Raw genomic sequence first — 24392 nt, forward strand, 5'->3', positions numbered from 1 at the left:
ACGCACAGAGGCTGAGACACAGGCACGCACAGAGGCTGAGACACAGGCACGCACAGAGGCTGAGACACAGGCAGGCACAGAGGCTGAGACACAGGCACACACACTGTGGTGACAGTAATCCCCGTTGTGGGTGATTGGCCCTTCCGTCAGCCGGGCTCCATGTCCCGTGGAGCGCATGTCATCCTGTCAGTCTGTCCGTGGGATGGTGGTGTGTGTGTGTGTGTGTCTCGCAGGCTACTCCATTCTGACAGCATCCTCTTGGCAGATCAAACAACTGAGGGATCACCTACAGTGGGGGGTTAACATGCCTTGTATTCAGACAGAATTGGCAGATTTCCCCCGCTGAACAGACACGTGTCAAACAGAGCACACGTCCAAAATGCACACGCCCTTTTCCCTTTATAGTGCACCACTTCTGACCAGAGGTGTATGGATCCTGGTCAAATGTAGAGCGCTATAAAAGGGAATACGGTGCCATTTGGGATGAAGGCAGAAGCCGAGAGGAGCCCATTCTGTCTGGGCCCCACAGAGAACACCTGGCTGCCTGAGAATACAGCACCGTTATGACAGGCTCACACGGCTTCTCAAATTCAGCAGCTTTGCAATGGAACTGGAATGGCTGTGAGCAGCATCAGTGATAAAGGGCTCATTCACAGCCATCGTTGATCTGGGATCAGGGCTATAGAAGTGAATGGAGGAGACGCAGGTTTACACTAGGAAGAGGCACCGTGCGGTGAAACGTTGGAAGCCATTCCCTTTCAAAGGAAGGAAAGCCAGAGAAGCAGTGAGTGGGGGGGACCATTGAGCGACGCGAGCATTGGCCAGGGAGCTGAACAGGGCGGGACTTAAGTTCTGGAAAGCTGATCTTTATTCAAATCCTCGCAACACAAGTGACCAATCAGAGCTGACAATAGCTGTTGATACACAGCACTAGGAGAGACAGCACTAGTGGCTAGGTGACTGCCACTTGTACAGTGTAAATGGCCGGTGAAGAGACCGAGGAGAGACAGGAACACTGGCTGTTTGTTTACAGGACGGCATTTGTGATTCAGGAGAAATGAATGGGGCTGGAGAAAGATCAGCATCCTAGCTGCACGGGGTTCACAAATGGCAAGGCTGAGAGTGTTTACAGTAGGATGAGAGAAAAACAAAGATGAAACATGGAGAATACTGGGGTGTAAAAGAGCAATGCATCAACAAAAACACCTAGTGAGTGAGTGAGTTCATGCTGAGTAGATGAGATTAGAGGGCTGTGTGCGTCACCAGTCTCAGTACTGTTCTCTTCCATAATCAGCCTGGTCAGTAGAGTTCCTCTTTCTGGGCCAGCTAAGGAGACATCGTTTCATATCGTGTGCTTCCTAAATGGCACCATATTCCCTATATAGTGTGCTACTTTTGACCAGGACCCATAGGTACTATTTAGGGAACAGGAGGCCATTTGGGACATAGGCAGAGAATAGATCATTCAGAATGCCTCTCATACAGTAGATGAGAAATAATCGTTATTTCCCATAAAGCAGGGTACTCAAGTACTATTTGAGAAGGTCTGGTCACACAATTTCCTAGGCGGCAAAACTTCCAGAAAGATGTGGTCAATTATCAGTGTAGTAACAAACCCAGGCTTTGCGAGCCATCGTTCACACCCCTCTGGTTGGTGGAGCAGTTTAAAAAGCACATTTACTGCAATTCTACAAATATTTTCATATTTTACGTGTGTTTATATGATACCAGGGCTTAAGTGGAGTCTAACATTCACAACGGCAGATATACTTTTGAAGAGATGAGAAACGTTGCTCATGCGGTCTCAATGGGCCGCGGGTGCATTCTGGGACAAGGAGCACTCTCCTTCAAGGGGTGAATGGGAGTCTATTGGGCGCTAGCCCCAAAACCCAACATTAGCACAAATTTCATAAACAAGAAGTACAACATAACAAATCTTTTCCAAGATGTGGGATAATTAACTTGCCATCTGTAGTACCGTATAGCTTTGGAATCGTGGCATAACGTACTTGAGGAAAATAGGCACGTTTCTCGACATATACACTGACTTTTAGAAGGTTGCGTGACGATTAGCTTAGCAACCGCGTGACGCAGCATGAAACCGCTGGCAACAAAAGTGATTACACCCCTAAGTGAAAATGTCCAAAGTGGGCCCAATTAGCCATTTTCCCTCCCCGGTGTTATGTGACTCGTTAGTGGTACAAGGTCTCAGGTGTGAATGGGGAGCAGGTGTGTTACATTTGGTGTCATCGCTCTCACACTCCCTCATACTGACTGGTCACTGGAAGTTCAACATGGCACCTCATGGCAAAGAACTCTCTGAGGATCTGAAAAAAAAGAATTGTTGCTCTACATAAAGATGGCCTGGGCTATAAGAAGATTGCCAAGACCCTGAAACTGAGCTGCAGCACGGTGGCCAAGACCATACAGCGGTTTAACTGGACAGGTTCCACTCAGAACAGGCCTCGCCATGGTCGACCAAAGAAGTTGAGTGCACCTGCTCAGCGTCATATCCAGAGGTTGTCTTTGGGAAATAGACGTATGAGTGCTGCCAGCTTTGCTGCATAGGTTGAAGGGGTGGGGGGTCAGCCTGTCAGTGCTCATACGTCGTACACTGAATCAAATTGGTCTGCGTGGCTGTCGTCCCAGAAGGAAGCCCCTTCTAAAGATGATGCACAAGAAAGTCCTCAAACAGTTTGCTGAAGACAAGCAGACTAAGGACATGGATTACTGGAACCATGTCCTGTGGTCTGATGACACAAAGATAAACTTATTTGGTTCAGATGGTGTCAAGCGTGTGTGGCGGCAACCAGGTGAGGAGTACAAAGACAAGTGTGTCTTGCCTACAGTCAAGCATGGTGGTGGGAGTGTCATGGTCTGGGGCTGCATGAGTGCTGCCGGCACTGGGGAGCTACAGTTCATTGAGGGAACCATGAATGCCAACATGTACTGTGACATACTGAAGCAGAGCATGATCCCCTCCCTTCGGAGACTGGGCCGCAGAGCAGTATTCCAACATGATAATGACCCCAAACACACCTCCAAGACGACCACTGCCTTGCTAAAGAAGCTGAGGGTAAAGGTGATGGACTGGCCAAGCATGTCTCCAGACCTAAACCCTATTGAGCATCTGTGGGGCATCCTCAAACGGAAGGTGGAGGAGTGCAAGGTCTCTAACATCCACCAGCTCCGTGATGTCGTCATGGAGGAGTGGAAGAGGACTCCAGTGGCAACCTGTGAAGCTCTGGTGAACTCCATGCCCAAGAGGGTTAAGGCAGTGCTGGAAAATGATGGTGGCCACACAAAAGATTGACACTTTGTGCACAATTTGGACATTTTCACTTAGGGGTGTACTCACTTTTGTTGCCAGCGGTTTAGACATTAATGGCTGTGTGTTGAGTTATTTTGAGGGGACAGCTAATTTACACTGTTATACAAGTTGTACACTCACTACTTTACATTGTAGCAAAGTGTCATTTCTTCAGTGTTGTCACATGAAAAGATATACTCAAATATTTACAAAAATGTGAGGGGTGTACTCACTTTTGTGATATACTGTATATGATCGATGGTTTCACCATCTAAGTCATATTCCTATTAAGTCCCAATATAGTGAGAGACCATCACGGTGCTACGTCATACCGGACGCATTTCTGACTGCTTCTTTTATTTTACCTTTATTTAACCAGGCAAGTCAGTTAAGAACAAATTCTTATTTACAATGACGGCCTAGGAACAGTGGGTTAACTGCCTGTTCAGGGGCAGAACGACAGAATTGTACCTTGTCAGCTCTGGGATTTGAACTAGCAACCTTCCGGTTACTAGTCCAACGCTCCTGCCGCTTGAACACCAATAACTCAGATACACACGGACATGGAAAACAAGAAATGACCCCGGGAATTGATAGATCATCACAAAAACATATATAACATTCAAAATGGCTCAACCTTTCCTTTAACAAGGTCCTGTTGAGGCCTGGTGTGTTAGAGTAGGGATGGAACTAAAGTCTCCACACCCAGTAACTCTCCTGGAGGTGGGGGGGTGGGGGTTATGGCCAATATACCACGGCTAAACACTGTTCTTTTGCACGACGCAACGCGGAGTGCCTGGATACCGCCCTTAGCCGTGGTATAATGGTCATATACCACAGACCTCCGTGGTGCCTTACTGCTATTATAAACTGCTTACCAACATAATTAGAGCAGTAAAAATAAATGTTTTGTCATACCCATGGTACACTGTGATATACCACGGCTGTCAGCTAATCAGCATTCAGGGCTCGAACCACCCAGTTTATAATCCAACATTAAAACAGCCTATAACCAACAGTTCTAATGAAAGAATTACCTCATTCAGTGAATATGGTATCAAATGGCAAAACTGTCCTTCACAAGATAGCTAAGCAGGAGGGCTCTAGACTGACCTTTTCCAGAGCCAAGTAAGACAGGGAATGCATAATGGATATTTTGATGTGCAACATGTCAAAATAGGAACCAGAAATATGTTTGGCTCTTTAGAGATGAATTTGCCTGCAAGTTTTTTGTGCACATTGGCTATGCAACATAATTTACCACCTGAGGAAGTGGGAACTCAAACCACATTAGCTAGATTGTCAACTATCTGATGCTACATAGTCATGCCATTGGTAGGCCTATATTTTTTCATTTAACTAGGCAAGTCAGTTAAGAACAAATTCTTATTTACAATGACGGCCTACCAGGGAACAGTGGATTAACTGCCTTGTTCAGGGGCATGTCAGATTTTTACCTTGTCAGCTCAGGGATTCGATCCAGCAATCTTTCGGTTACTGGCCCAACGCTCTAACCACTAGGCTACTTACTGTATTCACTGTCATCACAATGATATAGTTCATTTGAAAAGTGGTGTCATTTCCTCTATATTGACAATTGAGAAATGATGGTTATACACACAAAGCTGAGAGTCCTCTTTTTAACAGTAGTTGTTCTAAAAACAGTCTGTCAGTATGCTTGTGTTTCTCAGAACGCATCTCTCCCTTCACGCCGTGTACCAAGGGGGAGGGAGTGAGATCCAGCAGAGAAACAGGGCAGATACCGGCACACAGATTACGTGTTCATGTTTTTAAATGTATGTCAATTGTAAAGTCTTATCTGTAATGGACATTTTCATTTTGTGTCGGGCCCCAGTAAGACTAGCTGTCGCCATTGGAGTCAGCTAATGGGGATCCAAATAAAATAACATTCTAAACTTTAATTGTAGAAATCAGGTTAATGAACCCAAAAATCTGCAGGAGCATTGTGTAGTCTAATCACTGACATAAGCTTCTTGCTCTGGTAAGAGGAGGGCAATGACCGTGTCGGTCATTTTTAGTTCATCGTCCCAGCTCTAGTTAGTTTTGTTATCTAGAAAGTTGTATAGGCTACCTTGCACTCTCCTCTCTCAACGGCCCGAATTGCACTGGCACATGCCCTGTACACACAGAGCTCCCACCAGCAACGTGGTTGGAATGCTCCCCAGCAACGTGGTTGGAATGCTCCCCAGCAACGTGGTTGGAATGCTCCCCAGCAACGTGGTTGGAATGCGCCCCAGCAACGTGGTTGGAATGCGCCCCAGCAACGTGGTTGGAATGCTCCCCAGCAACGTGGTTGGAATGCTCCCCAGCAACGTGGTTGGAATGCACCCCAGCAACGTGGTTGGAATGCTCCCCAGCAACGTGGTTGGAATGCGCCCCAGCAACGTGGTTGGAATGCGCCCCAGCAACGTGGTTGGAATGCTCCCCAGCAACGTGGTTGGAATGCTCCCCAGCAACGTGGTTGGAATGCTCCCCAGCAACGTGGTTGGAATGCTCCCCAGCAACGTGGTTGGAATGCTCCCCAGCAACGTGGTTGGAATGCTCCCCAGCAACGTGGTTGGAATGCTCCCCAGCAACGTGGTTGGAATGCGCCCCAGCAACGTGGTTGGAATGCTCCCCAGCAACGTGGTTGGAATCTTGAAAGTGCGCCTCTAGTATTATCCGATGTTTAAAAAAACTAAATAATTTTTCCCCGTGGTGGCAACAATTTAACAGAGGCACAATATAACGGAAACACTGTAGTCATCTCTAACATTTTTTAAGACCTTTGAAAACTGAATTTAAAACATTTTAAGACTTAAGACCTTTAAATCAGAAATGTATTTAAGACTAAAACTTTAAAGGAGCTGCCGACACCCTGGGATTTGTGGCTTCTGCTGCTTGCCTTCAGGTCTATAAAACAGAGAAACAGAGTAAGCCTCCCAAATGGTACCCTAATCCCTGTTTAGTACACTACCCATATGGCTCTGGTCAAAAGTAGTGCACTTTATTGGGAATATGGTGACATTTGGGACGCTAACAGGAGTAATTTACTAAGATCCATCTAGTCTCTCAGCCTTTCCCAATAAAGTGCACATTTCTTCCACCATTGGTTCATACTTAAACACCACGGGTGAATCAATGAACCATAATGATTCATCATGAGTTTTGTGGCAGACTAGGAATTTTTCTTGAAACAAAAGCCAGGTTGTTATTGGTTGGTAGAGCAAAATTTCACTGGTTTATCACTGAAGCAGCCATGTGTAAAGTGGCCATATAGACACGACCATCTAGCCAAAATTACACGCATTCTCTGCCTAGAAATGTGTTCCATTTAATGGTCAGTGTTTCAGATTTATACATATTTTATACCAGTATTAAATAGCAGCTCACCCATGTGACACTTACATCACGTCATAAATCAACCTTCTATTGCCGGTCATAACTCTGCTTATGGGCTAGATCCACTATACAGCACTGTTGGCTCCATTCTACTATATAGCCAAAAAGGTCTGGGGCATTGTGGCAAATCTATTCCATCATGGTCATTGATGGAAACACACTGAATTCTCTTGTTTAGGTGAGCACCTCAACAAATAGCTCTAGCTCCATTTCTGATTGTAAATGCGTCATGACCTGCCTGTTATCACACGCAAGACATGTGGGGCGGCAGGTAGCCTAGTGGTTAGAGCGTTGGACTAGTAACCAAAAGGCTGCTAGATTGAATCCCGAGCTGACAAGGTAAAAATCTGTCGTTCTACCACATGAACAAGGCAGTTAACCCACTGTTCCTAGGCCATCATTGTAAATAAGAATTTGTTCTTAACTGACTAGTTAAATAAAGGTTAAAGAAACAAATAAAAATAAAAGAGCATTGAGAGGTAGAAAAAACATTCTGGGGCTGTAAAGCAATCTCAGGGTCATACTGGAAAAACTCATACACTACTATGACAAACACACACACGAGGCCTGGCGGTGGTCCAGCGCTCCAGCTTGGTGTCAATCATACGGTGGGGTCTGAAAGCCTGCCCCGTGTGTGTGTGAGAGAAAGTCCAGAGCAGCACTGTGTAGGAGCTGTTCTAATAACACAGGCATCAGGACAAGATTACAACGCAAATCTGGGCTTTCTGCCGCAACAGGCAAGAAACCAAACCTCCCAGCTTATAGAGAGCTGCCTGCCACCTGCAACAACATTCAGCTAAAGCCAGGCCCTTCGGCTGTCCTCAATGGAATAGTGGAAGGCTGTGTGTATCAGGAGACTACTCAGTCTTTGGAGGAGTGTGGAGGATCTGCAGTGGGGCATCGTGCTCACCATCTCTGATTTAGGCCTCCAATGGAATCCTATTCCCCATGTAATGTGATGCTTTTTGTTTTTAGTAAATACTTAAACACTTTTTTCTTAAAACTGCATTGTTGGTTAAGGGCTTGTAAATAAGCATTTTACTGTAAGGTCTACACCTGTTGCAGTTATATGTGACAAATAACATGAGATTTGAATAGTGTGGTATTTGCCACAGGCCATCTCTGATACAGCGCCCAGCTATAGAAAGGCCTGGATGGTTGTAGGATACCATGTAGTTTAACTACGGCGGAGCGCACCAAACAGTCCCGACTCCACTCCGGCCTCTCCTATGAAACAGTGCTGCGAAATCATTTAGTGAACTTGGGCAATGGGCATACATACCAACAATGTTGATGTTCACACACTTGCTTTGCGATGTATGGAAAATCATTTTTCGGGAAATATTTTTAAGGTGTAGCTTAGGCAGAATTGAGTAAACACCACAGAACCTATTTTTTTCAACCACCCTGAGCTTTGAAGCAACCACACTCAAGTCGTCTTTTATCATATATTTACGGAAATCCCCCCCAAAAATGGGGGGGGGGCATTAACAGCGTTTTAAGGGAAGCCATGTCTCCGGGGTGAGGCAGTTTGCGTCTCAAATTGGAGGGGGTGTACTCTTCAAAAATATTTACGGGCACTGATCAAAGCCTCGCTGCCTCCCTCCTGGATCCTGATTGAGCATCCAGCTTGGCCTGTTTACAATGGCGCCGGCGAAAGACGAAGCGGATTTGATTACGGCTTGAAAAGAAAACAAAGATGAAATGCCGGTTCCCGAGAGAGTTAAATATCATGTCACATTTCACAGGAATTCAATTAAAATGTGTGACACTTGAAAACAAAAAACTGACTGTGAACTCTAATACCAATCATGTTCCATCGTGTCCAAAACAGCAGAAGCACCCAATCACAGACTTCCACTGGGAATATTAATAATATAATATAATATCGTATTAATAGCAGTAAGAAAACTAGAATGCGGTGAAAATAAAAATGTAATGCTAAAATACACTGGTCTCCGTCTATATGACGCACCACAGTCGGGCTCAATTGACACAATACTCAAATCTAAACAGGTGAATCTGTGGAGGGATGACAAGAATACGTTCCATTAGTATAATGTGATTAGTACATAATCAGTTGCTAGAATATGCATATTTCTGAGGAGGCTGTTTCCTCAGCCCCGTTGCCATGGCAACACCAGCGGCAGAGGGGGAGAGCGGCAGAAGGGAGGGTGGCGAGGGTGAACCACACTACACTTATAGACATTTCATACCCTGAGGGTGGGATGACTGCTATATCTGATTAGGACTCGGCCCAATGAGAGGACTCGGCAGTAGCATTGGAAGTGTAGTACCTATTCACTCTTTTCAGAGCCACTCTTCACCAGCATGCTGGTCTGGTCTACACAGACTTTCAACACAATTAACTGTGGTAGTCAGAGACAAATATGAAAGTGTGGACAGGGTTTAGAAAGTTCCCTGCAGAATATTACCGTAATGCTACCTGTGAGCACGCAAGCAACTGTGAACTAAAAAAATTTTTTTTTAAATGATGATGCACGATATATCGGTGAACATATCAGAATCGGTCGATATTAGCTAAAAATGCCAGCATCGGTATCGGCCCGATGTCTAGTTTAACCTGTTAAGTCTACCCCCTACTTTTTCGAACATTCTGTTAAAAATCGCGTCCTGCTACTCATGCCAGGAATATAGTATATGCATATGATTAGTATGTGTGGATAGAAAACACTCTGACGTTTCTAAAACTGGTTAAATCACGGCTGTGACTACAACATAACGTGTGTTTAATCGAAAAGCGCAAGAAAAACTGATCACTGAAAACATATCAATGCGCCATTGCATGTATTGTCTACTGGAAAGCAAATGGGGCTGAGATTGCAAGTCCTACAGCTTCCACACGATGTTGCCAGTCTTGTCAATTGCCTGGGCTTTGTTTCTTGGTCAAACGAGTGAGAGAGAGCCCATTCCTTCCGGTCTCCGACAGGATGTTTAGGATGAGAAATTTCCGACCATGATTTCAAGACGTGGAGCTATTGAATACACATCGCCCCGTGATCAATTTGATAGATTATTAACGTTTACTAATACCTAAAGTTGGATTACAAAAGTATTTCGAAGTGTTTTGTGAAAGTTTATCGTCAACTTTTTTAATTTAAAAAAATGACGTTGCGTTTTAAAACGGTGTTTTTTCCTTGATCACACACTCTTCATAGATCGATATTTAGGGTATATATGGACCGATTTAATCGAAAAAAAGACCCAATAGTGATGTTTATGGGACATCTAGGAGTGCCAACAAAGAAGATGGTCAAAGGTAATGAATGTTTTATATTTTATTTCTGCGTTTTGTGTAGCGCCGGCTATGCTAATTATTTTGTTTACGTCCCCTTCGGGTATTTCGGGGTGTTGCATGCTATCAGATAATAGCTTCTCATGCTTTCGCCGAAAAGCATTTAAAAAATCTGACTTGTTGGCTGGATTCACAACGAGTGTAGCTTTAATTCAGTACCCTGCATGTGTGTTTTAATGAACGTTTGAGTTTTAACGAGTGCTATTAGCATTTAGCGTAGCGCATTTGCATTTCCAGATGGCTAGATGGGACGCATGCGTGTCAGGTCGACGTAAGAGGTTAACGGCGAAGTCAAAGCTGACGTGCATACCTATATAACACAGATAGATGAGAACATCTTCGTATATAACGGAGGTACATGGCGTAATGTTGCCCTACACGTGCAACACAGCATTCCAAACCTAGCCCACAATGTCTGCTGTGTGGATCAACAGTCAACAAGTCAAACTGTCATTTGAAAGAGTAAGAACATTTCAGCAAGACAACTCAAAGGTGAAATCCATTAAAGCCAAGATAATGGAATTCATTGCCCTTGACAATCAACCGTTCTCTGTCGTGAGAGATGTCTTTCGGTGACTAGTCGAGCACCGGCACCCTTTTTTCCCCCCCGGTATTATTTTTCAGATGTTGTCATAATGGAGTTACACAGTAATAACGTCACTGCTATTAGTTCCACGACTGACATTTGGACCAGCGATATCAGCCCCATGAGCAAGCGGGGTCTAACAGCACCGTGGGTTGTCGAGGATTTCGTACTGAGGAAAGTCATATTTCATGCTCATGAATGTGCTGGTTGTCATATCAATGGGATTTGAGAACATGTTTGAAACCTGAATATACTAGTTAGCTCCATTCGAGCATCTGACTCGAGAAATAAGCTCAACTGCACCTGCAGCAAATGTGATACCCTCTGTCATGGCATTGAAATGCCTGTTCAGGGGCCTCCCGGGTGGCGCAGTCTCTGCCATCAGAGACTCTGGGTTCGCGCACAGGCTCTGTCCTAACCGGCCGCGACCGGGAGGTCCGTGGGGCGACGCACAATTGGCCTAGCGTCGCCCGGGTTAGGCAGGGATCGGTCGGTAGGGATGTCCTGGTCTCATCGCGCACCAGTGACTCCTGTGGCGGGCCGGGCGCAGTGCGCGCTAACCAAGGTTGCCAGGTGCATGATGTTTCCTCCGGTACATTGGTGCGGCTGGCTTCCGGGTTGGATGCGCGCTGTGTTAAGAAGCAGTGCAGCTTGGTTGGGTTGTGCATCGGAGGACACATGACTTTCTACCTTCGTCTCTCCCGAGCTCGTACGGGAGTTGTAGCGATGAGACAAGATAGTAGCTACTAAAAACAATTGGATACCACGAAATTGGGGAGAAAAAGGGGATTAAAAAAAAGAAGCCTGTTCAACAAAACTGACAGGGATGTAAACAAATGTGCACAAACTTGAGATGAGCTTTATGTGCATATGGAACATTTCAGCTCATGAAACATGGGACAAACACTTTACATTTATATGAAGTTTATATTTTTGTTCAGTGTAGTATTCGTATTCTAACACCACCGATTCAGTCACATGACAGTGGAGAGCACATGCCCATTCTGACTTCGCCAATGCTATGCTAACCAGTCAGCTAGCAGCTAGTGTGCAACGCTGCCCCTTTTTCCGACGAGGTGGGTGTTTTTACTGGCCCACATTGGCGAATGAAACCGTTGCCCATGACAACAAAATGGCCCACACAGGCTGTGAACAAGCAATTCGGCGGCATTCTCTACTGTGTCGCCACCATGCTCGATGCTATGTACAAGGACCACTACTTTGATGCAGACAAGAAACAGGGTTTACGTGAAATGTTACAGACACAGCGGGACAAGATGGAAACGGACACCGTAACAGTGCGCACTGAGGATTTACTGGTAATGGGGACAATCGTAAATAACTTTTTTGTCAGTGTGGTGTGTGTATTTAACTAGGCAAGTCAGCTAAGAACAAATTCTTATTTACAATGACGGCCTTCCCCGGCCAAACCCGGACGACGCTGGGCCAATTGTGCGCCGCCCTATGGGACTCCCAACCACGGCTGGATGTGGTACAGTCTGGATTCGAACCAGGGACTGTAGTGACACCTCTTGCACTGAGATGCAGTGCCTTAGACCGCTGTGTCCATGTGTGTGTTAACTATTTAACTGTACTAGAATGCTTAAAAAGGCAGCTAAAATGTTAAATATTGGTATCAGGTTTTTTGGGCAAGGAAAATATTAGATATCGGCCAAAAATGTCATATTGGTGCATCACTAAAAACAATATATATTACATTCCTTCGCGGGGTTCCCTATGCCATTGTTTCTTGATGACACAGTGAGTGACTTACACTGTACATAGGAGTCTCTGCCTGCACACACTACATGACATACGTCCTTCCAAAGCTGCAGACCACACAGCATGTCTACAAGTCAACAACTAACCCACTAGCTTTCCACAGACACACACACACACACGCGCACACGTTTATCAGGCACAGAGTGCATGACTTACACCATCACCAGGGACAAGAGAGAACTCCAATGTGAGACAAATGCATAATTAACTGATTATCTTTAAACAGCTGGCTGGCAATATGCCATCATCACAGATTGAATCACATGCTGTCTATCTATAGCACATCGAACAATGGCATCTTTAAACCCTGCCTGAATGTTGCCCCAGAGAATCACCAGACCAAAACAGGATCAATTCAAATTACCCTTTGAAATCGAATCCAGCATTGAAATTCTGTGCGTACATCTCTCGGCTGCCACGCTTGGCCTAAATAATATCCAGCAATTACTCTTAAGTCGACTTCCATAATGATTTCTCCCTCTCAGGAGCATGAGAGAGGAAAGGGAGGGAAAATCTATTCTAGCCATGCTTAGTGGTGCAAGAGAACCACCGAAACGCAGCCATGTCCACTAGAGGTCGACCGATGAATCTGAATGGCCGATTAATTAGGGATGATTTCAAGTTTTCATAACAACCGGAAACCGGTCATTTTGGACACCGATTTTGCAGTTTATTTTTTTACACCTTAATTTTATCTTTATTTAACTAGGCAAGTCAGTTAAGAACACATTCTTATTTTCAATGACGGCCTAGGAACAGTGGGTTAACTGCCTTGTTCAGGGGCAGAACGACAGATTTTTACCTTGTCAACTCAGGGATTCAATCTTGCAACCTTACGGTTAACTAGTCCAACGCTCTAACCACCTGCCTCACGAGGAGCCCGCCTGTTACGCGAATGCGGTAAGAAGCCAAGGTAAGTTTCTAGCTAGCATTAAACGTAATCAATCATAATCACTAGTTATAACTACACATGGTTGATGATATTACTAGTTTATCTAGCGTGTCCTGCGTTGCATATAATCGGTGCTGTGCGCATTCGTGAAAAAGGACTGTCGTTGCTCCAACGTGTACCTAACCATAAACATCAATGCCTTTCTTAAAATCAATACACAGAAGTAAATATTATTAAACCTGCATATTTAGCTAAAAGAAATCCAGGTTAGCAGGCAATGTTAACCAGGTGAAATTGTGTCACTTCTCTTGCGTTCATTGCACGCAGAGTCAGGGTATATGCAACAGTTTCGGCCGCCTGGCTCATTGCAAACGAATTTGCCAGCATTTTACGTAATTATGACATAACATTATGACATAACATTAAAGGTTGAGAAATGTATCAGAAACGAAGGAATACTTAGACTGATGGACGCCACCCGTTAGATAAAATACGGAACGGTTCCGTATTTCACTGAAAGATTAAATGTTTTGTTTTCGAGATGATAGTTTCCGGATTCTACCATATTAATGACCTAAGGCTCATATTTCTGTGTGTTATGTTATAATTAAGTCTATGATTTGATAGAGCAGTCTGACTGAGCGGTGGTGGGCACCAGCAGGATCATAAGCATTCATTCAAACAGCACTTTTGTGCATTTTGCCAGCAGCTCTGCTGTTTATGAATTCAAACCTATCAACTCCCGAGATTAGGCTGGTGTAACCGGTGTGAAATGGCTAGCTAGTTAGCGAGGTGCGCGCTAATAGCGTTTCAAACGTCACTCGCTCTGAGACTTGGAGTAGTTGTTCCCCTTGCTCTGCATGGGTAACGCTGCTTCGAGGATGGCTGTTGTCGATGTGTTCCTGGTTCGAGCCCAGGTAGGGGCGAGGAGAGGGACGGAAGCTATACTGTTACACTGGCAATAGTAAAGTGCCTATAAGAACATCCAATAGTCAAAAGGTATATGAAATACAAATGGTATAGAGAGAAATAGTCCTATAATTCCTATAATAACTACAACCTAAAACTTCTTACCTGGGAATATTGAAGACTCATGTTAAAAGGAACCCCCAGCTTTCATATGTTCTCATGTTCTGAGCAAGGAACTTAATTAAACGTTAGCTTTCTTACATGGCACATATTGCACTTTTACTTTCTTCTCCAACACTTTGTTTTTGCATTATTTAAACCAAATTGAACATGTTTCATTATTTAGTTGAGGCTAAATTGATTTGATTGATGTATTATATTAAGTTAAAATAAGTGTTCATTCAGTATGGTTGTAATTGTCATTATTACCATTTTTATTTTTTTTTATTTTAAATCGGCCGATTAAATCGGTATCGGCGTTGAAAAATCATAATCGTTCGACCTCTAATGTCCACATCGGTCCACAGCCAAAACAATGCTGTATCAGTAACTATGAAATGGACAGTCAAACAGAAGGAAAAATAAGTGGATGGGAGCAACGAGGAAGAGCTCCGACTGACGGAGAGCTGTGGGCCCACCCTGACTGACTCAGTTGAGCACTTAGACACGGCCGAACAGAGGAGACTGCAGCAGGGAATGAGGAGGAGTAAGGTTGAAGAGAGCCCTTCAGCACCCTTGCTCTCTCCAACCCTCCTCAATAAGACAGCAGCTTAAATAAGGTTTGTGTGGGCAAAGTCAGCTCAACAGCCATGGAGAACCAGCCCTCAGTGTTAGTGGGAGACTGGCCCAGAGCGACTAGAGAGAACCAGCACTCAGCGTTAGTGGGAGACTGGCCCAGAGAGACTAGAGAGAACCAGCACTCAGCGTTAGTGGGAGACTGGCCCAGAGAGACTAGAGAGAACCAGCACTCAGCGTTAGTGGGAGACTGGCCCAGAGAGACTAGAGAGAACCAGCACTCAGCGTTAGTGGGAGACTGGCCCAGAGCGACTAGAGAGAACCAGCACTCAGCGTTAGTGGGAGACTGGCCCAGAGAGACTAGAGAGAACCAGCACTCAGCGTTAGTGGGAGACTGGCCCAGAGCGACTAGAGAGAACCAGCACTCAGCGTTAGTGGGAGACTGGCCCAGAGAGACTAGAGAGAACCAGCACTCAGCGTTAGTGGGAGACTGGCCCAGAGAGACTAGAGAGAACCAGCACTCAGCGTTAGTGGGAGACTGGCCCAGAGAGACTAGAGAGAACCAGCACTCAAGCGTTAGTGGGAGACTGGCCCAGAGAGACTAGAGAGAACCAGCACTCAGCGTTAGTGGGAGACTGGCCCAGAGAGACTAGAGAGAACCAGCATTCAGTGTTAGTGGGAGACTGGCCCAGAGAGACTAGAGAGAACCAGCACTCAGCGTTAGTGGGAGACTGGCCCAGAGAGACTAGAGAGAACCAGCACTCAGCGTTAGTGGGAGACTGGCCCAGAGAGACTAGAGAGAACCAGCACTCAGCGTTAGTGGGAGACTGGCCCAGAGCGACTAGAGAGAACCAGCACTCAGCGTTAGTGGGAAACTGGCCCAGAGAGAGACTGGAGAGAACCAGCACTCAGCGTTAGTGGGAGACTGGCCCAGAGAGACTAGAGAGAACCAGCACTCAGCGTTAGTGGGAGACTGGCCCAGAGAGACTAGAGAGAACCAGCACTCAAGCGTTAGTGGGAGACTGGCCCAGAGAGACTAGAGAGAACCAGCACTCAGCGTTAGTGGGAGACTGGCCCAGAGAGACTAGAGAGAACCAGCATTCAGTGTTAGTGGGAGACTGGCCCAGAGAGACTAGAGAGAACCAGCACTCAGCGTTAGTGGGAGACTGGCCCAGAGAGACTAGAGAGAACCAGCACTCAGCGTTAGTGGGAGACTGGCCCAGAGAGACTAGAGAGAACCAGCACTCAGCGTTAGTGGGAACTGGCCCAGAGCGACTAGAGAGAACCAGCACTCAGCGTTAGTGGGAAACTGGCCCAGAGAGAGACTGGAGAGAACCAGCACTCAGCGTTAGACTGGCCCAGAGAGACTAGAGAGAGCACCAGCACTCAGCCCAGTTAGTCAGCGTTAGAGAGACTGGCCCAGAGCGACTAGAGAGAACCAGCACTCAGCGTTAGTGGGAGACTGGCCCAGAGAGACTAGAGAGAACCAGCACTCAGCGTTAGTGGGAGACTGGCCCAGAGCGACTAGGAGAACCAGCACTCAGCGTTAGTGGGAGACTGGCCCAGAGACCTAGAGAGAACCAGCACTCAGCGTTAGTGGGAAGAGCCAGCCAGCACTCAGCGTTAGTGGGAGACTGGCCCAGAGCGACTAGAGAGAACCAGCACTCAGCGTTAGTGGGAGACTGGCCCAGAGAGACTAGAGAGAACCAGCACTCAGCGTTAGTGGGAGACTGGCCCAGAGCGACTAGAGAGAACCAGCACTCAGCGTTAGTGGGAGACTGGCCCAGAGAGACTAGAGAGAACCAGCACTCAGCGTTAGTGGGAGACTGGCCCAGAGAGACTAGAGAGAACCAGCACTCAGCGTTAGTGGGAGACTGGCCCAGAGAGACTAGACTAGAGACTGAACCAGCACTCAGCGTTAGTGGGAGACTGGCCCAGAGAGACTAGAGAGACCAGCACTCAGCGTTAGTGGGAGACTGGCCCAGAGAGACTAGAGAGAACCAGCACTCAGCGTTAGTGGGAGACTGGCCCAGAGAGACTAGAGAGAACCAGCACTCAGCGTTAGTGGGAGACTGGCCCAGAGCGACTAGAGAGAACCAGCACTCAGCGTTAGTGGGAAACTGGCCCAGAGAGAGACTGGAGAGAACCAGCACTCAGCGTTAGTGGGAGACTGGCCCAGAGAGACTAGAGAGAACCAGCACTCAGCGTTAGTGGGAGACTGGCCCAGAGAGACTAGAGAGAACCAGCACTCAAGCGTTAGTGGGAGACTGGCCCAGAGAGACTAGAGAGAACCAGCACTCAGCGTTAGTGGGAGACTGGCCCAGAGAGACTAGAGAGAACCAGCATTCAGTGTTAGTGGGAGACTGGCCCAGAGAGACTAGAGAGAACCAGCACTCAGCGTTAGTGGGAGACTGGCCCAGAGAGACTAGAGAGAACCAGCACTCAGCGTTAGTGGGAGACTGGCCCAGAGAGACTAGAGAGAACCAGCACTCAGCGTTAGTGGGAGACTGGCCCAGAGCGACTAGAGAGAACCAGCACTCAGCGTTAGTGGGAAACTGGCCCAGAGAGAGACTGGAGAGAACCAGCACTCAGCGTTAGACTGGCCCAGAGAGACTAGAGAGAACCAGCACTCAGCGTTAGTGGGAGACTGGCCCAGAGCGACTAGAGAGAACCAGCACTCAGCGTTAGTGGGAGACTGGCCCAGAGAGACTAGAGAGAACCAGCACTCAGCGTTAGTGGGAGACTGGCCCAGAGAGACTAGAGAGAACCAGCACTCAGCGTTAGTGGGAGACTGGCCCAGAGCGACTAGAGAGAACCAGCACTCAGCGTTAGTGGGAGACTGGCCCAGAGAGACTAGAGAGAACCAGCACTCAGCGTTAGTGGGAGACTGGCCCAGAGCGACTAGAGAGAACCAGCACTCAGCGTTAGTGGGAGACTGGCCCAGAGCACCTAGAGAGAACCAGCACTCAGCGTTAGTGGGAGACTGGCCCAGAGAGACTAGAGAGAACCAGCACTCAGCGTTAGTGGGAGACTGGCCCAGAGCGACTAGAGAGAACCAGCACTCAGCGTTAGTGGGAGACTGGCCCAGAGAGACTAGAGAGAACCAGCACTCAGCGTTAGTGGGAGACTGGCCCAGAGCGACTAGAGAGAACCAGCACTCAGCGTTAGTGGGAGACTGGCCCAGAGCGACTAGAGAGAACCAGCACTCAGCGTTAGTGGGAGACTGGCCGAGAGTGACAAGAGAGAACCAGCACTCAGCGTTAGTGGGAGACTGGCCCAGAGAGACTAGAGAGAACTAGCACTCAGCGTTAGTGGGAGACTGGCCCAGAGAGACTAGAGAGAACCAGCACTCAGCGTTAGTGGGAGACTGGCCCAGAGAGACTAGAGAGAACCAGCATTCAGTGTTAGTGGGAGACTGGCCCAGAGAGACTAGAGAGAACCAGCACTCAGCGTTAGTGGGAGACTGGCCCAGAGAGACTAGAGAGAACCAGCACTCAGCGTTAGTGGGAGACTGGCCCAGAGAGACTAGAGAGAACCAGCACTCAGCGTTAGTGGGAGACTGGCCCAGAGCGACTAGAGAGAACCAGCACTCAGCGTTAGTGGGAAACTGGCCCAGAGAGAGACTGGAGAGAACCAGCACTCAGCGTTAGACTGGCCCAGAGAGACTAGAGAGAACCAGCACTCAGCGTTAGTGGGAGACTGGCCCAGAGCGACTAGAGAGAACCAGCACTCAGCGTTAGTGGGAGACTGGCCCAGAGCGACTAGAGAGAACCAGCACTCAGCGTTAGTGGGAGACTGGCCCAGAGCGACTACAGACAAGTCCCTAATGGCACCCTACATAGTGCAGGACTAAGCTTAATCTGTGTATGGAAAACCAATCCCTTGGTGTCATCTGAAGAGAAGTATAGTTAAGATCTGACTCCCAAAATGGCTCCATATATTCCATAGTGCACTACTTCTGACCAGATGGAACCTTCAAAAGTAGTGCACGTTACAGGTAATATTGTGCTGGGTCTGAGTCCCACCATGGTCCCAGTTAAAGCCCTGTGGTCTTGTTAAAGTAGTGCACGTTACAGGTAATATTGTGCTGGGTCTGAGTCCCACCATGGTTCCAGTTAAAGCCCTGTGGTCTTGTTAAAGTAGTGCACGTTACAGGTAATATGGTGCTGGATCTGAGTCCCACCATGGTCCCAGTTAAAGCCCTGTGGTCTTGTTAAAGTAGTGCACGTTACAGGTAATATGGTGCTGGGTCTGAGTCCCACCATGGTTCCAGTTAAAGCCCTGTGGTCTTGTTAAAGTAGTGCACGTTACAGGTAATATTGTGCTGGGTCTGAGTCCCACCATGGTCCCAGTTAAAGCCCTGTGGTCTTGTTAAAGTAGTGCACGTTACAGGTAATATGGTGCTGGGTCTGAGTCCCATCATGGTCCCAGTTAAAGCCCTGTGGTCTTGTTAAAGTAGTGCACGTTACAGGTAATATTGTGCTGGGTCTGAGTCCCACCATGGTTCCAGTTAAAGCCCTGTGGTCTTGTTAAAGTAGTGCACGTTACAGGTAATATGGTGCTGGGTCTGAGTCCCACCATGGTCCCAGTTAAAGCCCTGTGGTCTTGTTAAAGTAGTGCACGTTACAGGTAATATTGTGCTGGGTCTGAGTCCCACCATGGTCCCAGTTAAAGCCCTGTGGTCTTGTTAAAGTAGTGCACGTTACAGGTAATATTGTGCTGGGTCTGAGTCCCACCATGGTTCCAGTTAAAGCCCTGTGGTCTTGTTAAAGTAGTGCACGTTACAGGTAATATTGTGCTGGGTCTGAGTCCCACCATGGTCCCAGTTAAAGCCCTGTGGTCTTGTTAAAGTAGTGCACGTTACAGGTAATATGGTGCTGGATCTGAGTCCCACCATGGTTCCAGTTAAAGCCCTGTGGTCTTGTTAAAGTAGTGCACGTTACAGGTAATATGGTGCTGGATCTGAGTCCCACCATGGTCCCAGTTAAAGCCCTGTGGTCTTGTTAAAGCAGTGCACGTTACAGGTAATATGGTGCTGGGTCTGAGTCCCACCATGGTCCCAGTTAAAGCCCTGTGGTCTTGTTAAAGTAGTGCACGTTACAGGTAATATGGTGCTGGATCTGAGTCCCACCATGGTTCCAGTTAAAGCCCTGTGGTCTTGTTAAAGTAGTGCACGTTACAGGTAATATGGTGCTGGATCTGAGTCCCACCATGGTTCCAGTTAAAGCCCTGTGGTCTTGTTAAAGTAGTGCACGTTACAGGTAATATTGTGCTGGGTCTGAGTCCCACCATGGTCCCAGTTAAAGCCCTGTGGTCTTGTTAAAGTAGTGCACGTTACAGGTAATATGGTGCTGGGTCTGAGTCCCATCATGGTCCCAGTTAAAGCCCTGTGGTCTTGTTAAAGTAGTGCACGTTACAGGTAATATTGTGCTGGGTCTGAGTCCCACCATGGTTCCAGTTAAAGCCCTGTGGTCTTGTTAAAGTAGTGCACGTTACAGGTAATATGGTGCTGGGTCTGAGTCCCACCATGGTCCCAGTTAAAGCCCTGTGGTCTTGTTAAAGTAGTGCACGTTACAGGTAATATTGTGCTGGGTCTGAGTCCCACCATGGTCCCAGTTAAAGCCCTGTGGTCTTGTTAAAGTAGTGCACGTTACAGGTAATATTGTGCTGGGTCTGAGTCCCACCATGGTTCCAGTTAAAGCCCTGTGGTCTTGTTAAAGTAGTGCACGTTACAGGTAATATTGTGCTGGGTCTGAGTCCCACCATGGTCCCAGTTAAAGCCCTGTGGTCTTGTTAAAGTAGTGCACGTTACAGGTAATATGGTGCTGGATCTGAGTCCCACCATGGTTCCAGTTAAAGCCCTGTGGTCTTGTTAAAGTAGTGCACGTTACAGGTAATATGGTGCTGGATCTGAGTCCCACCATGGTCCCAGTTAAAGCCCTGTGGTCTTGTTAAAGCAGTGCACGTTACAGGTAATATGGTGCTGGGTCTGAGTCCCACCATGGTCCCAGTTAAAGCCCTGTGGTCTTGTTAAAGTAGTGCACGTTACAGGTAATATGGTGCTGGATCTGAGTCCACCATGGTTCCAGTTAAAAAACCCTGTGGTCTTGTTAAAGTAGTGCGTTACAGGTAATATGGTGCTGGATCTGAGTCCCACCATGGTCCCAGTTAAAGCCCTATGGTCTTGTTAAAGTAGTGCACGTTACAGGTAATATGGTGCTGGGTCTGAGTCCCACCATGGTCCCAGTTAAAGCCCTGTGGTCTTGTTAAAGTAGTGCACGTTACAGGTAATATGGTGCTGGATCTGAGTCCCACCATGGTTCCAGTTAAAGCCCTGTGGTCTTGTTAAAGTAGTGCACGTTACAGGTAATATGGTGCTGGATCTGAGTCCCACCATGGTCCCAGTTAAAGCCCTATGGTCTTGTTAAAGTAGTGCACGTTACAGGTAATATGGTGCTGGGTCTGAGTCCCACCATGGTCCCAGTTAAAGCCCTGTGGTCTTGTTAAAGTAGTGCACGTTACAGGTAATATTGTGCTGGGTCTGAGTCCCACCATGGTCCCAGTTAAAGCCCTGTGGTCTTGTTAAAGTAGTGCACGTTACAGGTAATATTGTGCTGGGTCTGAGTCCCACCATGGTTCCAGTTAAAGCCCTGTGGTCTTGTTAAAGTAGTGCACGTTACCCAAAAGGTCATGTCAGCCATGACAAGTGTTAAGGACTCCTGCCCTGCAATAAATATTTAAAAGGCTAGGCTGATGCAGTGTGTGTGCCTCAGGGTTGAGCTCAATTCCAATTGAAGGCAATCAATTAAGTAAACTAAAACCCTGGATGTGTGTGTGTTGCAGTTCCCTCAGTACATTTTGCAGTGCATTTCGAGTGCTGTTCAGTATGCGTTTCCAGTGGTTGTGAAGTAGCCTTACAGCACATTTTGTGGTGCAGTGCTTGCTGGTGTTTTTCAGAAACTGAAGTGGACTTACAGCACATTTTGTGGTGCAGTGCTTGCTGGTGTTTTTCAGAAACTGAAGTGGACTTACAGGTAGACTGGAGGGTCTGTCCTGCTGGCTGAGGCCCATCTCCTCATGGTTGGGCTTCCCAGGGGTCATAGCAGATTGGGCCCTATTGACATAGCCCTCTTGTGACACCTCCTATACAGACAGAGAAGGACAGAACACACACACAGAGCGAGAGAGGGGACACGGGAGAGAGCGAGCACGGGAGAGAGCGAGCGCGAGAGAGGGGACACGGGAGAGAGCGAGCGCGAGAGAGGGGACACGGGAGAGGGCGAGCGCGAGAGAGGGGACACGGGAGAGGGCGAGCGCGAGAGAGGGGACACGGGAGAGGGCGAGCGCGAGAGAGGGGACACGGGAGAGCGCGAGAGAGGGGACACGGGAGAGCGCGAGAGAGGGGACACGGGAGAGGGCGAGCGCGAGAGAGGGGACACGGGAGAGGGCGAGCGCGAGAGAGGGGACACGGGAGAGGGCGAGCGCGAGAGAGGGGACACGGGAGAGAGCGAGCGAGAGAGGGGACACGGGAGAGAGCGAGCGAGAGAGGGGACACGGGAGAGAGCGAGCGAGGGGACACGGGAGAGAGCGAGCGAGGGACACGGGAAGAGCGAGCGAGGACACGGGAGAGAGCGGCGAGAGGGACACGGGAGAGAGCGAGCGAGAGAGGACGGGAAGCGAGCGAGAGAGGACGGGAGAAAGCGAGCGAGAGAGGACGGGAAGCGGCGAAGAGGACGGGAGAGCGAGCGAGAGAGAGGGAGAGCGAGCGAGGAGGACGGGAGAGAGCGAGCGAGAGAGAGCGAGCGAGGACGGGAGAGAGCGAGCGAGAGAGGACGGGAGAGAGCGAGCGAGAGAGGACGGGAGAGAGCGAGCGAGAGAGGACGGGAGAGAGCGAGCGAGAGAGGACGGGAGAGAGCGAGCGAGAGAGGACGGGAGAGAGCGAGCGAGAGAGGACGGGAGAGAGTGAGCGAGAGAGGACAGGAGAGAGTGAGCGAGAGAGGACAGGAGAGAGTGAGCGAGAGAGATGCAGGTTGAAGGAGAAGTGAAACAGAAATTTACTAATCTATTTCTGCTGACATTTAAAATGCACCCCCCTCTGCCAACAAACAACTGCCTTTAATCCGAAGAGCTCAAACATGGAGTGGAGAATGGATGATTTGTACTGTTTTGTTTACGGTACACTGTCCTTCTCTCAGCACATACCAAAGCTGCAGGCTAAAGTTTAATCTGGTTTACTCTATCGTAAATCTCTCCTCTTTCACCCCAGCTGCCAAACTAACCCTGATTCAGATGACCATCCTACCCATGTTAGATTACAGAGAAGTAATTTATAGATCGGCAGGTAAGGGTGCTCTCGAGGTTCTTTACCGTTCGACCATCAGATTTGCCACCAATGCTCCTTATAGGACACATCACTGCACTCTATACTCCTCTGTAAACTGGTCATCTCTGTAAACCTGTCGCAAGACCCACTGGTTGATGCTTATTTATTAAACCCTCTTAGGCCTCACTCCCCCTATCTGAGATATCTACTGCAGCCCTCATCCTCCACATACAACACCCGTTCTGCCAGTCACATTCTGTTAAAGGTCCCTAAAGCACACACATCCCTGGGTCGCTCCTCTTTTCAGTTCGCTGCAGCTATCGACTGGAATGAGCTGCAACAAACACTAAAACTGGACGGTTTTATCTCCATCTCTTAATTCAAAGACTCAAATCATGGACACTTACTGACAGTTGTGGCTGCTGTGTGGGATGTATTGTTGTCTCGAGCTTTTTGCCCAATAATGTTTGTACCATGTTTTGTGCTGCTACCATGTTGTGTTGCTACCATGTTGTGTTGTCATGTGTTGCTGCCTTGCTAGGTTGTTGTCCTAGGTCTCTCTTTATGTAGTGTTGTCTCTCTTGTCGTAATGTGTGTTTTGTCCTATATTTTTTATTTGAATCCCAGGCCCCCATCCCCGCAGGAGGCCTTTTGGTAGGCCATCATTGTGAATAAGAATTTGTTCTTAACTGACTTGCCTAGTTAAAGGTTCAATAAAATAAATCATACTGATTAGTATAAACTGGCCTGCAGCCCAGTGACTCAGCAGACATGAAATCTTCTGTGGTTCATTTATTTTGTAGGATTTCCTCAAAACGAGAGCCTACCATTTCCTGAGGTGAGCAAATACTCAGGAGGAAGCCAGTCAGATCACTGAGAATCAGTCTGTTTGAAATGAGGCAATGAGAAAAACACAGACTAGTCCCATTAAGCCGGTAGCCTGGTGAGATATTTACAGACTGAGCAGGGCTGGCCAGGATTACTCAAGTGGAGTGCAGTGATAGCTGGGTCACGGCCAGGTCAGACACAGGCCAATGTTTACACTCCGAGGATGCCATCAGTGCTCTGTGGTACTCGCTCACATGCCGGTTGTATGGAACAGCTGCTCTGACACAATAAAGACCACTTCCCTCAACA

The 24392-nt window shown here is 47.6% G+C and overlaps 1 protein-coding gene across 4 annotated transcripts in view; it reads right to left on the reverse strand.

Annotated features, from left to right (window-relative positions):
• LOC115107617 (AT-rich interactive domain-containing protein 1B-like) overlaps window positions 1-24392 on the reverse strand; it is a 114000-nt gene that overhangs the window by 55445 nt on the left and 34163 nt on the right. For 3 of the 4 annotated variants that reach the window (XM_065008682.1, XM_065008685.1, XM_029631067.2), the window contains exon 4: window positions 21965-22075. The exons of the other annotated variant lie outside the window; for it this stretch is intronic. In XM_065008682.1, the coding sequence (XP_064864754.1) occupies window positions 21965-22075 (111 nt within the window). The remainder of the gene's footprint in view (window positions 1-21964; window positions 22076-24392) is intronic. 4 annotated transcript variants of the gene reach the window in all.

This window comes from Oncorhynchus nerka, linkage group LG24, assembly GCF_034236695.1.
Source record: "Oncorhynchus nerka isolate Pitt River linkage group LG24, Oner_Uvic_2.0, whole genome shotgun sequence".
In the NCBI taxonomy this organism is placed as follows: domain Eukaryota; kingdom Metazoa; phylum Chordata; class Actinopteri; order Salmoniformes; family Salmonidae; genus Oncorhynchus; species Oncorhynchus nerka.